The sequence below is a fragment of the Coregonus lavaretus genome (genome assembly GCF_964263955.1).
Source record: "Coregonus lavaretus genome assembly, chromosome: 2".
In the NCBI taxonomy this organism is placed as follows: domain Eukaryota; kingdom Metazoa; phylum Chordata; class Actinopteri; order Salmoniformes; family Salmonidae; genus Coregonus; species Coregonus lavaretus.
Genome location: NC_139989.1, coordinates 51,553,022 through 51,568,421, shown reverse-complemented (window position 1 = coordinate 51,568,421; position 15,400 = coordinate 51,553,022). Strand labels below are relative to the sequence as shown.

The 15,400-nt window shown below is 42.4% G+C and overlaps 1 protein-coding gene across 1 annotated transcript; it reads left to right on the top strand.

Moving 5' to 3' along the window:
- Positions 1–528: 528 nt before the first annotated feature.
- Positions 529–14,661, top strand: LOC311103729 (LIM domain-containing protein 2-like). Its single transcript, XM_084145347.1, has 4 exons — positions 529–726; positions 10,390–10,434; positions 10,771–10,907; positions 10,988–14,661. Exons 1-4 carry the CDS (start codon positions 724–726, stop codon positions 11,145–11,147), a joined length of 345 nt encoding a protein of 114 aa, XP_084001473.1. The 5' UTR covers positions 529–723; the 3' UTR covers positions 11,148–14,661.
- The last annotated feature ends 739 nt before the right edge of the window (positions 14,662–15,400 follow it).

The following is a 15,400-nucleotide window of genomic DNA, read 5'->3' as shown; positions in this document are numbered from 1 at the left end:
AATGTGGAACTATTTCTTTGCTGGGCCACAGGGCAAAAGAGTGTTCCATATCTACCCACCCAGACAAACACCTACACAGTCACTGGACTTTGGACAGAAGAGTGTGCTGAGACTTGTTACATGTACTGTAGACTTTGGGTTCTTTGTCATTTGCAGCACAAAAAACATTAGTGTCAGTGCAGTCAGACTATGTGCAGATGAGGGTCGAACGGTGTTTCCCCATGTACTTTTTGTATTGATTTGTTGTTAATCATTTTTTTAAACCCTGTCAGCAAAGGGGAGGACAATTAGTTATGCTGTATGCATATTAATGTGTGTGACAGTTAATTGTTTTATTTGAAACCTAAGCCTGATTAACATTGTTAATCTTTTTTTATCACTTTTTCTTAAGAATTACTTTATTTACTGAATTTGAGAACTATGCAGAAAACAAAAGTAATGGGGAACCGATGACCGTTTCAGTTGAGGGAGGAGGGGGAAGAGAGCGGGGGTGGGGGGAGGGGACTGGAACCAATAGCGTGCAACATCCTGCTAATATAAAGCACCAAAAAAACGACTCCTGAAAAACAAGAGCAGGGGTGAGAGCCAAGCTGAGGTAACTCGCCGGGTCTGTAGCAAGAATCCTGACAGCAGAAATCGGGGAAACGAATGAGAAAGCAATCGATCACAGCCTATTGAGCACCGAATTGTCTTTCTATTTAAAACGTTGACAAAAGTACACAGATGGTAAGTGCTTCTCGCCCATTTCTCGCGTTTCTTGTACAGAGATGGCTAGCGACAGCAGACAGCAAACCCTCTCTTCCCCCCTCCCTCTCATTTTGTGATGAGGTGATGTCCAGTCGATGCTAGCTAGCTAGCTAGCTACCACGGTTGTTAGCCATCCAACCCGTTTTTTTGTGTGTAATGACTCATGTATAACGTTACTCTGCTGTTCTGTTAAATAGGGCAAAAACGTGCAATGTAACCCTATTTTATTGCACTGTGCCAACTTGCCATCTCTGACAATTCTTTGTTGCACGCTAATTAATCATTCCGGCATTATGTACGGCATTGTGCCGCTACCCAGCATTTCACTCAATGAGCTTATCTCAAACAAAAAATATTTACTGGTAGCTAACGTTAGCTGGCGAGCTAGCGCAATAGTGGTTCTGGCTTTGTTTTATTATGTTTTGCCTGAAGTGAAGCTTTAAACAGTCACATTTTATTTAATGATTTAGGATAAAGTGCAATTGTTTAACTTTAGTTTTAATCATTCTGATGTAGAATCAGATAAAGAAACGTGCACTGTCCATCCCCCTTTGTTGGTTTTCTTAACAGATTGTGGCTGTGTATAGTGTAAATGTTTATATTTTGCCATTATGTAGGTAACGCCTGCCAATCATATGCATCAACCAGTTTGGCTTCAGAAGCGCTGGTTGGCTGATAATCTTAATGTCTACGTACTGTATTACTTAATCATGCCAGCCATTATTTGGTGCACAGCACCTGGCGTCTCCCCCCTGTTATATAAAGGGCTGTGGAAGGGGTTCTGGTGTAGTAGGCGTTTGTTAGAACTGGAAGGCAATGAGCGACCGCATCATTGCAAGCCAACGCTGTGTCATGGTGAACGGTATTTGCCTTGAAATGCATCCAATTATATCATATATTGATTTATTGTAACAACACCCGTGTGAATTATCTGTCTCCCTGCGAGCTCATGACCGTAGCAGCATGGCCCAGCACTAGCGGAGTGTGGGTAAAGTACCTCTTTCAAATTGTCTTCTCTTCCATTCCCGCATGTTTGTCTAGTTGAGACCTTAGAGTACACATTTTCAGCGCTATCTGCGGTCTTGCCAAACCAGCTCAATATCAATTCAAGACGCAGCATCTCCATAATTACAGCCTTGGCATATGGTCATTTTCGTTTACCGTCACTTTGTGGGGACAGACCGGGGATCTGTCGGTGTGTTGTCTGTAATTTTGGCCCAGTGTTCGCCGAGGATTGACACATGGTTTGAAGACAGATTAACGTCAATGCTGTCAGATTTGTGGCGCAAGCTTCTGTGGCGAGACGACATTTGTTCTGAGTGACTGACTTCTGCGCCCAGAGAAGCTGGTTTCACTGTCTACATTGAACGCTCCAACACTGTCTACTTGTATTGACAGACCGCTGCGCCACTGGGTAAGGCACTACAGACCCCCCTGGTTCGATTCCAGGTTGTATCACAACCGGCCGTGATTGGGAGTCCCATAGGGCGGCGCACAATTGGCCCAGCGTCGTCCGGGTTTGGCCGGTGTAGGCCGTCGTTGTAAATAAGAATTTGTTCTTAACTGACTTGCCTAGTTAAATAAAGGTAAAATAAAAAATATATATAAAAAATAAACACCTAGGCTGCAATGAGAATTGCACCTGCAGTTTGCTTGAAGCATTTCCATTGTACAGCCATATGCACCTTTGCCGAATGACTCATCAAAGGTACACAGACTGCCTCTGTCTGTCAGAGGGAAGGGTTTGGTCACAGAATGTAAAATGTGTTCATTACGTTACTTGCAGGTCCAATTGAAGTAACCATATAGTGCATACCACTATGGGAAATGTTTACACATTTGAGTGAACAGCTCCAACTGCACTTCATTGAGCTTTCCTCCATACCTGCTAGGTCCCCATAGTGTCAGATCCATTTACAAATGGTCACAGAAATGGTCTGTTGGAATGGTGTAGATAACAATTCCATACTACCGTCATTGGACAGGAAGTGCAAAAAGAGAACCCTCAGGTACTGTATGTTTTAGAAGGTGCAGATCAATGGAGGGTGTGAGTGGGAGATGCATCCAGCTGATGTGTGCTAGATAGAATAGGACTATGAATGAGTAAAGGTAGGTAGCTGCCCAGTTGGTTATGGCCATTTTAGCTAGCCTAATGGCGCAGTTAAATTATTCATAGTTTTTGATACCTCAGTCTTTGATTCTGGGTATCATTGAACAACAGCCTGACCTAAGATAAACTAAGACATGGCATAATGACAAATTTACATTTACATTTTAGTCATTTAGCAGACGCTCTTATCCAGAGCGACTTACAGTTAGTGAATACATTTTTTTTTTTTTAAATACTTGCCCCCCCGTGGGAATCGAACCCACAACCCTGGCGTTGCAAACGCCATGCTCTATCAACTGAGCTACATCCCTGCCGGCCATTCCCTCCCCTACCCTGGACGACGCTGGGCCAATTGTGCGCCGCCCCATGGGTCTCCCGGTCGCGGCCGGCTGCGACAGAGCCTGGATTCGAACCAGGATCTCTAGTGGCACAGTTTGCACTGCGATGCAGTGCCTTAGACCACTGCGCCACTCAGGAGCTACAAATGCCTACAAATGCCATGCCTCGTAGATTGCTTTTTAAAAATGAATGTAATTTGTTATTTGAAACTCTTAGTTTTGATTGTCATTATGTAGAGCACTTGGGTAAAAGTCCCAAATATAGTTACTAGCAATTAACCATAGTCAGGGAAAGAAACAAACATGACAGAAATAATCCAATAATCGTTGTTTTTAATGCCCTGGCGGGATGTAAGACTTCATTCACACAGCATTATGGGATTTATCCCAGCCGTTTCCGCTCCTGTTTTTATTATTGTGACACGGAAGCCCCTTGAAAACAGAAACTTCCTAAAGGGCACTAACTGTTAATTGTGTTGTTTACACCTGCACTATTGTATAGATAGATGGTTGTAGTGAAAAACTTTTTAGATGCAAACTCAACGAGACCATTAAAACGTTTCCATCGGTTAGATAACCCTTCTATTGGCTGTTCTTACAGCCTAGTACCAAGCAAATGCAATCACATTGGGAGGACCCAAGGACAAACTGTGCCCACTGCCCAGTAAAAAATTCAACATTTTCCACAGCAACCTCCCCTCAAGCAGGAATCAGAATGACAGCAGCGAAGTGTCTACATGTGCAGTGTATACTGTGGGCAACCCAGTTTACTGAGGAATGCCTACTGCATCACACGCCACCCACTTTTCAAATCTTGGGATGCATAGGTGTAACTTTTCACGCTTTTGTCTCCTGCCTCTGCTGTCACACAGCCTGACACAACAGGCAAAGGGGGCAGAAGGTATCTTGCGCTGTAGTTTTAAAATCGCCCATGTTTTGTGAAATTCCAATGGAACGGTAGACTTCAGATTTGCATGTGTTTTGGTCGACATAATGGGGCATGTCTTCCTGAATTCTTGTCCCTCCACAGGCTTTGGTTGCGAAACTTTCTCTTCTCTGTGCGATAACGTCGTATCAGTTCTGAGGTTTGACGCTGAGGGATGTTTTTGAGTGACTTAAGTAAATGCATGATCAGCAGCCTCTCGCTGGGTCCCTACACGCTAAAGTCAGTAGAGCCTTCAGGCTTTTAACGCATGCTTTAGTTCCTGGCACGGTCATGGGGTTTTAATTGGCGGCATGAACTCAAACAAGTTCTGTTATCTTTTATAATGACGTTTGTTGAGGAACAGAATCAAGCTGTGTTCATTGTGTGGCTGGCTCCATCAGTTGATTGGCAGATGTGGCAGTAAGAAGCAATGTTGTTAAAGGCTGACCTCGAGCCAAAGTTTGTGGGTTCAAATCCCAGATTAAACATTGCTCATTCACCTTTTGAAATGGGAGGTCCATTCAGTGTTTCTGTAACATATTGGGTTATGCCAGTCAAAATGTGTGAAAGCTAAGAGTAGATGTTATTCAGATGTTTTCCTTGGACAATCGTGACCCCTGTTTTTCAGCTATGAAGCTCTTCTCCCAGACGTCTGGGCTGTGACCTCCCTAGACAGGTTTCACATCTGTGATTATGGCCTTGAGGCTCTCTGTCACTAGTCGTGTCACGACAACCTCTCTCGCCGCAGCCTTACAGGAAATGGCCTCCCCAGACGTGTGCGCGTGAAGAAAGACTTATCAACTGACAGAGGTTGGAAATAAATGTGCTAATTTAGTGGTTTTAAAGCCTCAATACTGCCTTACTTAATTGTTAGCTGAGGCTTGTTCATTGGACATAGTGGCCTTGTTTCAGAACCACCTGTGACCAGAAACGTCTGCTGACTCTCCCTTCTCACCCCAGTACCATCCATCTGTGTAAAGACGTCTGATATCCCTAGATAATGAAATAGATCTAATTGTTAATCCTCAAGACAACTGCCAAAGAACCCATTTTGTAAACCAACATGCTCAACCTCCGCCTGTATGTTTTTGATGGTTCCTACTGTCTCTGCATATTCTCTCAAGGAGAGATGGATGATATGTCTGTTTGTACCCTACAGCTGCTGTTTTCTCTTTGTGAGCAGTGCAAATGCCCTGAAGAATGTATGCACTCGCTAACTGTAAGTCGCTCTGGATAAGCGCGTCTGCTAAATGATTAAAATCTAATCTAAAATCTAAGAATGGAAAAAGTAAAGAGAACTGGCCAATATGTTATCTCAAATGATTGCCACGTTTGACACTTCGGACTACTACTGTCATTCAATTGAGTTATTAAATTGCTGGGGATTATTATGTCTTTGTAGTCAAGGAAAAGCAACTTTTTTGGTGTGTCATTGGGTGCGGCTTAAAGGAAAAATCCACCCAAAACAACTAATTCCTTTTAATTTACGGTGTTAAATAACACTAAGTGAGAACAATATTTTTGTAAACACATTTTTCATTTTGGCGTTCTAGTAAGGTTGGTAGCAACATGGAAAATCGTTGTGGAAGTCTGTTGCAGCTCAAGTCGAATACAAAATCCGCAGTGCTCTCTATGGGCGGGCGGGCTGGCTGGCTAGCTAGCAAACGTAGCTACAAATGATCATACCAAATACAATCTCTGCATGTAAAGTAGCTAGTTAGCTGTGAAATCGCCTAAACATACTCCACTATCAATTTAGGAGTCTACAATCTCACCATGTTCAACCTGCAGATCGATGTGCCTCAGAGTGGAGTCTGACATTCACAACGGCAGATATACAGTACTTTTGAGGAAATGGGGAAACGTTGTCCATGGGCCGCGCGGTGCATTCTGGGCGATTTTGGGACAAGGAGCGCACTTCTTCAAGGAGTGAATGGGAGTCTTTTGGGCGCTAGCTCAAAACCCCAAAATTGCCACGAATTTATTCAACAAGAAGTACAGTACTACAAATCTTTTCAGAGATGTGAGATAGAAAGTTAAATTATCTGTAATATCGTATAGCTTTGGAATCGTGACATTACATACTTTAGAGGACATATAGCTACGTTTCTCGACATGTACACTGCCTTTGAGAAGGGATTGCGTGACAATTAGTTTAGCAACCGCGTGACGCAGCATGACAACATGAATGCAATTGGTCGACAGTCTGCTGGGTGGGGCGTTTATACGTTCCTTAATTAATTGGATTCCTATCTCCTTTCTATAATACCTCTGGCAACCGCACCATGCAATGCACCCTGGACTAAAGAGGCAGGCAAATAGGGAAAATTAGCTATACCCTCTGTTAAATTACACATTTCTCGATGTAGGAATATCGCAAAAATATGATCAATGGCTCATTCGAGAAAATATATCCTCCCGAATGTTGAAATCTGACATGTGTGATAGACGTTTTTGCGATTTAAGTCTTATTCCTATTAACTTCCAGTGTAGTGTGAGCGACTTTATCACAGTGCTACGTCATACCGAACGGATTTCTGCCTGCTTGAACGCCAACAACTCAGATGCATATGAAAATATGAAATGACCCAGGGAATCAATCACTCGGATGCACATAAACAATATAACATTCAAATTGGGTGAAACTTTCCTTTTTAAGAGACTTGTGTAGCCTTTCTCCATAGTGCATTTTTACTGTTTATTTTCCATCCCTCGCTTAAGGGGATCAGGCGCAGGTCAGCGTCCTAAAAATAAAATGAGAGTGAGAGACTAACTGAAATTAATTGCCACTGACGTCTGTTAACATGGGGCCTCTTTCAACATCTAGGGCCAGCTTCATTATACTATGTGTGCGTTAGTTAGAACACTGGGTGATCTCTCGCTCGGTGTGTGGTGTGTGTGTCAGTCACACAGCCTGGGGTGAAACGTTGTAAGTAAACTTACCAGCACAAAGTCCCTTAGCCTTTCTACTGTAGATGGAGACATTGACGTCCCATGACTTAATATTCCTGACTGTTGCTGTAACCTTTCTAAAAGGGGCAGATTTAGGCCAGATATATCTGTATAAACATACCCAAATATTGAACAGGGGTCTGGTTTATAACACTGACCTTTTCAAAGTCTAAAATGGTAATCATAGCAGGTACTTGACGCTCCGAACCCTTCCCTCAATACATTTATTAGAGAAGAGCTAGCCCCAGTGTGGTTTCCCTGGGCCTGAACAGACATCCCCTGGTTCATGCCCCCTCTCACCTCTCTACTCAAGGCAGGGTGGAGTCACCCCCAGACCCCCTGCCATTGTTGGGGTGGTCTGAGCTCTGGGGGAACAGGCAATGGGATTTGTCATTGTAATGAGATTAGGGGCTCGTCAGCAGAGAGGGAGAGTCTCAACCTGATCTGACTGTGGGTGCAGCACAGCAGGGCCCAACTCTTCAAATGTCTGCATAGAAGAATCACACATGAAGTGTAGCCTACTTGAAACTCAAACAGAGATGTGGTGTCTCTTCCGCTTAGTGTAAATAAATGACGGGTAAGAGACTGAATTTGAATGTTGCTAAAGATAGGCTATCAGTGAAGTATCTAGCGGGAGACTTTCTTAAGTGGTTCCAACTTCAAACAAATCTAAATGGGTAGACCAAATTGCAATTGAATTACATTGTTAATCTAATGGGCAGACCTGCATCTAGCCTACTGTTTTTGAGCACCTTTAGTTGTGAGCAGAGTTGGCACACCGCAATGTGCAATGTCCTTCTCACCATTTAAGGAGAGGTTTGGTCAGTGCACTGATCATTCCCTGTGGTAGTTCTTATCTGCTGTAATCAGCCTGTGCTGTAAGCCCAGTGGGGTGGCAGTTAGCTGTAGCAGGCTCCCCACAGGGACTCTTAAAGTCTGTGTCATCACTACTTCCTGCCACAATGTCAGCTCCAGTCAGTGGCGTGGCGTGTCTTCATGTACAAATAAGGCAAAAGAAGACCGATGGCACCAGCCATGTAGAAGCCTTCCAGGATTTGTTTGACTGTATGTACGTGCCTGCCATTGACATGGCACCTAATCCTGTTTTCATTATTGTTTAGTGGCTATGGCAATTCTGGACTGCAGATTTTAACTTGTGCAGCCTGAATTGTTGACCAACTTTGCTGTAAGGTACTGTACGTTGTGTGCTGTGCTATAACAGGAAATATAAAGCTCCTGTTGAGAGTTACTCACATGGTTTCCCCTTTTTGTTCACCCGTTGGGTGAACCTTGCAGTTACATATGGAGGATTTCTTAGGTGAATTGGGCTATTGCTTTTCACCAGTGAGTGATTTTTATGTAGTCATTAAGCAGTGCTGGCTGTTCTTTCTCTCACTGTTACAAGTTGGAGAGAAGGGGCTGCTCTCTTGCTGCAACAGGAAGTGATTTTGTCATGCTAGCTACCATGCAGCCAACCAAGCAGTGCACCCTGTACCCTACCCAAATATGAGAATGAAGGAGACTTGGCGAGGATTGTGATTGCATCTACAGGAAGTTGCAGTGCCTCCATCAGACCATCATTCCGTTCTCACAAACTGAGGCAACACCCCAGCTTCCTCCCTCAGTCATTCAGTTTAAAGATATCTGACATGGTTTTCACATCAGGGTTCAGTAGTGAGTGGGCGATAGTTACTCTGATGCAAAAAATTACAATTGAATAGAATACAAATTGGATTCCCAAACTGTAATCTCATCTGTGCACATGCTAGATGATGTGTAAGGGCTTTTGGGGAGCTCTCCATTGACCCTAATGGCTGCAATTTGATTGAATCAATGGCTGATGGGTTTCACTCTCAACAGCTTGTAACGGCTCAACTTTATTTCATCCAGTTTAATTGAGTTTTTCTGGTCATTACAACGCATTCTAATTGAGCAGACCCAATGAGGAGCTGGATTTGGTGTAAACAACCCAAATCCCCATGGATCAGTGCTTGGTGTGTGTCCACTCCCCTTCAGTGTACATGCATGTAGCCTAAATGTCCTCCTTTCTGCTGCACATGAAGCTGCACAGGCTTCATGAAAGGGCTGTAGCGAGAATGTGGCAATGCACAGTTGTCTGACAAATGAGGAGCCCCTCCGCCACCACTACCCCCAATCTCCTTACATAACAGCCAGAGTTTTAGAGATGTCTGCAGTGGACTTTCCCAGAGAGCAGTTCTGCCTGCACACAAGCGGACACAGCCTTTTCACTGTGTCTGCCTACATGCGTGTGTCTGAATGTGTCGGTCTGTCTGCTAATTGACCTGCTAGTCCTGCTTCAGGGCATGGCCGTGGACGTCAATGTGGAGAAACTGCTGAAGGCCGATGGTCACAGAGCTTTAAAGTATAGTTCTTCACCAGGTGTGTTGGGAGCCAAGTGTGACAGCTGAGACCTAGGCACCTTTGACCTATTGCTTGACCCCTGTCTGCCCTGTGGACGTTGACTTTTTTGTGACCTAGTTTCAAACCGACTCTAAGCCACACCACAATGATCTGCTAGGACAACATCTGTTGGCAATATGGCAGACAAAATGATACCTCATGGGTTTTGACAGGGAGTCAGTGCCAACAGTACGGTCTAGGAGTCCACATTTGTGTATGTTGAAAGTAACTTGTTTGTGTACGGTATCATGCAGTTGTCATGGATTGAAGGAGTGTTCAGGGTCTCTCTGTAGAGTTAAGTTGAAGCAGGAAGTCAATGGATGCATGTTTGTATCAGAGCATAGGACTTTGGAGCCACGAGTAGAGAAATGAGACAGAGCCCTCCATTCCATAAGGCCTTTAGTTCTACAGACCTGCATGGACCGCTCTGTTAAGGCCAAGCTCTCACACACTGTACTGTTGTAACAACTGCTTTTTTTTATTGACTCAAAGTAGTACATCAGAATTCCAGATTCGTGATGTAGTGTAACACTGGCACTGATTGCTTTCTTAAACAGCCGTGCTGTGTGCAAGTTGAGTCTCCTAAGGATGTCCATAATATCACCTTTAGGGTTAATATTTGAAATAGTTGTGCTACCCTGTGATTGTGTGTTCAGTGTACCTGCTCACATGTCCAGACAGAAGGTAGCTGACCTAGTCTCCGGGGTGTACAGTACACTGACAGATGGAGCTGCAGGGAGGGAGAGAGCGGGAAAGGGGAAACTACTGAGATGAAAGAGGGATATTATGGTCATGGTATTTTCAATATAACAGGGGAAATCCTGATCATGCTTCTACTTCTGTTGTAATAACACTAACTAGGAAAGTACTGAGGTTTACTCATATTTCTATTCCAGGACAACAGAAATGCCCCTGAAGATAAACCTGTCCAGCGCTCCAAAGTAAATATACCTCCATTATCACTCCATCCTCCTCCTTTGTCCCTGTTTCAACCCAGCAGGCCATTATCTTTTAATCACTATCCTTCTCCATTACTTGTCTGTCGAGCCCAGTGTCTCCCACCCCTACTGACCTTTACTCAGATGTCATTTAAACATCATACATAATGGAACTTCAGTTTATATAAGAGTATATGTTGTCACATACTCTCTCAACAGCAACTCATTTCGATAGATTGGTTATAGATAACTGAGCAAGTTGAGATGATGCATCATTTATCCATTGAAACACCACATTTGAAGCCATAGTAACGGTGTGGTTTTTGTTCATGTGCGTAGTCCTTCAGCTTCAAGACGCCGAGGGAGGTGTGCTCGTCATGTGAGAAGACAGTCTACCCCATGGAGAGATTGGTGGCTAACAACCTGATATTCCACTCTGCCTGTTTCTGCTGCAAACACTGCAACACCAAACTCAGGTGAGACTCACTCACTCACTCCAAACCAAACTGTGTTACTCTTTCTTTATATTCTACCCCTCCCTTCCCTCTCCCTGCAGCCTGGGCACATTTGCTGCCCTCTCGGGTGATTTCTACTGCAAGCCACACTACCAGCAACTCTTCAAGAGCAAAGGAAACTATGACGAGGGCTTTGGCCGCAAGCAGCACAAGGAGCTTTGGACCGCCAAGGAGGGAGAGAACATAACAAAGACTGCGTAGCCACGCCTGCCTGTCTGTGTCCCATCCATTCTCCCACGGGAAAGGCTATACGGACACTCCTGACCTGCAAACCGACATTTAATTTCAGAATTGGTTGAGGTCAGAGTTAGTTTTGGGTAGTTGTTTTGCAGGTCATCAGTATCCTTAATAGTATCTCCCTTCTCACCCCCAAACCCTCTTCTCCATCTCCAACACGTCGTAAAGAGCATGTGTCATATGAGGGGTGCACTCAGCGCTCTTGTGCGCTCTCTCTCCACACCATGGAAGACCCACTATGACTGGCCAGTCACGCCCCCTGTTGCTTAACATTTTATTTAGTGGGATGTTTATTCCTTTAATTTGGTTTTAGTAAAAATACAGATTTTTATGTTTTATTTCTCTTTGAAATTGTTTGTTGATTGTGACCAAACTGCTTCTTCACAAACCAGTGGTACGTTTTTGCTGGCTTTTTGAGGACAACATTATTGTTTTCTTGTTTATTTTTCTGAAAAATGTGCACCCTTTTGATGCAACAGGTGTAAGGACCATATGCTAAGATAAACATATCGTTAGAGAAGCTAGAGTTCACTGTAAGCTGTAGAGCATACTCTCAGGTCAACCATACTGAGCTAGATTGATTTAGCAAGTTTGTATTATTTTATGACCTCTTTTTAGTTCCATATAGTCAATTAAATCTAATAACAATTTTAAAGACCAGTCCTCTGCAGTGCAGTAGCACAGGCAGAGGCCATTTTGTGAGTTTGTCAGGGTCCACTTATCTGAGAAACAAACAGGGTACACGGTACTGTAGAACTGTCACACATTCTCTCTCTTGGTAAATTCTGTTTTATTATTCAATTTTTCTTTTATATATATTTTTTGCTCCTATGATCTGAATGGCTGCTAGGTTTCAGTTCTGCATGTTTGTCCTGTATGAATGTGTCTTAGCCTTATTACCTTTGGTATGTACTGCCCTCCTGTGTTCTGGATGACTTTTTAAAACTAATCTGCTTAATTTACTCTTAATCTCACTTACCAGTTTTAAAAAGCGCTCTTTGCTCTGTTATTTGCTGGGTTTGACTGATGTCATGCGATACGTTGCTGTAGCTCATTGAGGCTTTTTTGTCTTTATTCTGAATATGAGAAGTATCTCATAGGTGTTTGTACATAGCAGTAGCTTGTGCTTAGTGAACATATCGCACTATACTATATTGTCTTGCACATATGACCATGCATGTTCACCAGACAAGACAATGTTAGATTGACAGGGAACATAGCCTGACAGGAAACCACACAACTGTCATGGCATTATCCCCTGCAGCTTCCTGTCCATGCAGAGCTGTCTGATCATGTGCTAAATTGGGCCACATTGGTGTGAAAAACTAAGGATGACTTTTGGTGCTTTCAAGACAACTGTGAACTCTGGGGGGGGGGGGAAACAATGTCAAATCCTGATGTCTGTGATCTTCCACTCTGAAAGTTGGCGCTCTAGAAAGAGGCCAGAGTTCCCGACTCTGAATGTATGAGTTGGATGACCGCTCAAAACTATTTTTCCCAGTCTGAGCTTTTATTTTATTTTATTTTTATGAGTTCCCTATTGTCTTGAATGCTCTAAAGTCTGAGATTTCTGAGTTCCCGGTTCTGAATGCAGCAGAAATTCACATATGACTGTGATGTCTGGACGGGGCCACAAAGTGAAATAACATAGTGTAAAACTTTTTCTTCAGTGACATCACATTTGAGAACATAAACATCTCTTCTTTTTTTTTTATTATAAATAAATGCCTCCATCTTATGGGTTCCTTGTTTCGACTGTATCATGCGATTCTGAGCAGAGATGTTGGATTCATGAAGATTGTTCACTCAGGCCGTTTACCATCGAAAAATTGTCAGTTTCAGTCTGCTTAACAGGGTGGATCTCCCATAGACACCAATACGATAGATAGCAGCTGGGTCTGGTCTACTTCATTGACTAATGTAATCAGAAAAAAATGAGGGAGTGGGATGTCTCGCTTCTTCTTCCATCTCTGATTCTGAGCACCAGGACCTAGTAATATGAGTGGTGGGCACTAACAGGGAATGTTGTTTGACCTGGGGCATGTTCAGGGAATTGCCTATGCAGTGAGTTCAGCCCTACAGTGCCCTGAAACTCAGAGTAGCTCCTCCTGGTGGGAGAAGAGAGGTAGGAAATGCTTGAGTCAGTTCAGCCAGACCCAGTAAATGCTTGAGATATTAGATATCACACAATTGTCAATAAACACGTTTCCCCAGTTATTTCTTCTGTATAGCTTTTACTCAATCTTTAGGATGTGGGCGTGGCTTCGGGATGAAACTGCTGTGCTATAGGCATTTTTAGGTTTGAATGTGACACCTGCTTGGGCCAACAAACTCAATAGACAAGATTTCCATTTCTATTTTCTTCATTCTTGCTTAAGAATGAGACTAAAGCCATTGAAATACGTCATTTGGGAAGTATCCAATGCCACAACACTTGAATGACACAATGTATATTGTGATGGAAAGTTTACTGTGAATTAGAGCATGCTGTGCAGAATAGGAAATAAACAGGAAAGAGATGTTACTTTTTGATAAGTAAAGCCTTAGAAATAAATAGCTAAAAACCATGGCCTAACATTTATAGCTTTTTTTTTTTTTTTTTTTTAAACATCTTTTTTTTTTGTGCACATACCTTTCTACCTGTTCCAGCCTATCCCCTGTGAAAGGAAATAATCCTTCTGCTTTTTTCCACTTTGTCCCAGTGGTGGATATGAGTGGCTTCACTCAGCCAGCAGTTTCTTTACCCACTCACCCTTCACTCCCTCCTGAACGGTTTTCATCTTTTCATTTCAATTTCTGAAGCTGTAAGGTTATCTATTTGCCTTTTTACATTTTGTAAGGGTCCTCGAGACCACCCAGAATGCTTTGTAACCAAGAACATCATATCAAATAACACTGTGTCCATATGGTCTGTTATGTGCGTGCAGTGTGCCAAGGTACAACGGCGTTATCCTGTGAATAAACGTTCTTTGTAAAGAGAAACAAAAAGAAAGAAGGTACACTTTTCCACCCTGGTGCCAGGAGGTTCAGGTCTATGAGAGCTGTATGACTGTATCTGTTCTGAGTTTAGTTTTGTGCAAAATTTGATGTAGACTTTACATTTATTTTTCAATGCAGGTGTCACTGTTGTCAATGTATATGTATGCGTTTAAAAACAAAAATATTCTATATAACTTGACCTGTGGATGGTGGCCTTACAAGCAAAAGGACGTTTTGGCTGTTTCACCTAGACTCTCCTCCCTTCTTCTTTTGGATTATTACTCCAGTTAAATTGTTGTAGAAGAACATAATTATAAATAATGTGATTTGTCCCCCACACACACACAATCAAATATATTTTGTTCGATCAATTTCTTTCCATAGTTTATTTTTTATTTTTTTAAATGTTTTTGGAAAAATAAATGAAGATGCTGTTGTTGATAGAAGTGAAGTGGTTGTCTTTTTTACATGATGATTAAAGGCAGTGCATATTTCATTATATTTGATACCAAAGTCATTTGTTGGTTAAATAGTTAGCCTTTTTTATGCATTGTACAGGAGCTAGTGTGTGAATTATATACTGTTATACAATCTTTCAGATGCTCGACAACTGAGTTGTTTTAGTTCAAGGTGCCTGAAAACTAAATAGAACATCAATATTGTCTCCTCCTACTGGTACAGATGTGCTATCTTAAGTTTCTCACAGCAGGAAAATAATCCTGCAGCAACAGGACATTTGAATTATTAAGTGGATAATAATCAATGGACATTTTTTGTAGGGGTTGATACAGATGTAGAATCTTAATTTGATCACACTGTTGGAGGAGAAATGTAAAACGTGTAGTGTATTTGAGATTTTAAAAGGATTCTGAAGTTTGTAATTTCCACTTTGAAATTTCAGACTTGATTTTCCCTTATGAAAAATGTATCAACCCCTACAAAAATGTCCATTAATTTCAATCCACATAATTCACATTTCCTGTTGCTGCAGGATTATGTTCCTGCTGTAGCGAACAGGCTCAAATTAAGGTTTTACATCTGTACATTTTTTGTTCGTGCCAATGAAGTCTGACATTTTAAAGTGGAAATTACAAACTTTAGAAGCCTTTTTAAACCTTGAGAGAACAGAGTGATCAAATGAAGATAGAACATCTGTAGTTTCTTTCACTTTTTATAGGCAAAGTTTTTTGTTTGTTGCTATTGAACCATGGATTAAACCATATACAGTATGGCATTTG

Coding starts and splice junctions, on each gene's coding strand:
- LOC311103729 (XM_084145347.1), top strand. Junction 10,435..10,770: donor AACCTGTCCAGCGCTCCAAA/GTAAATATACCT, acceptor TCATGTGCGTAG/TCCTTCAGCTTCAAGACGCC. Junction 10,908..10,987: donor CACTGCAACACCAAACTCAG/GTGAGACTCACT, acceptor CTCTCCCTGCAG/CCTGGGCACATTTGCTGCCC.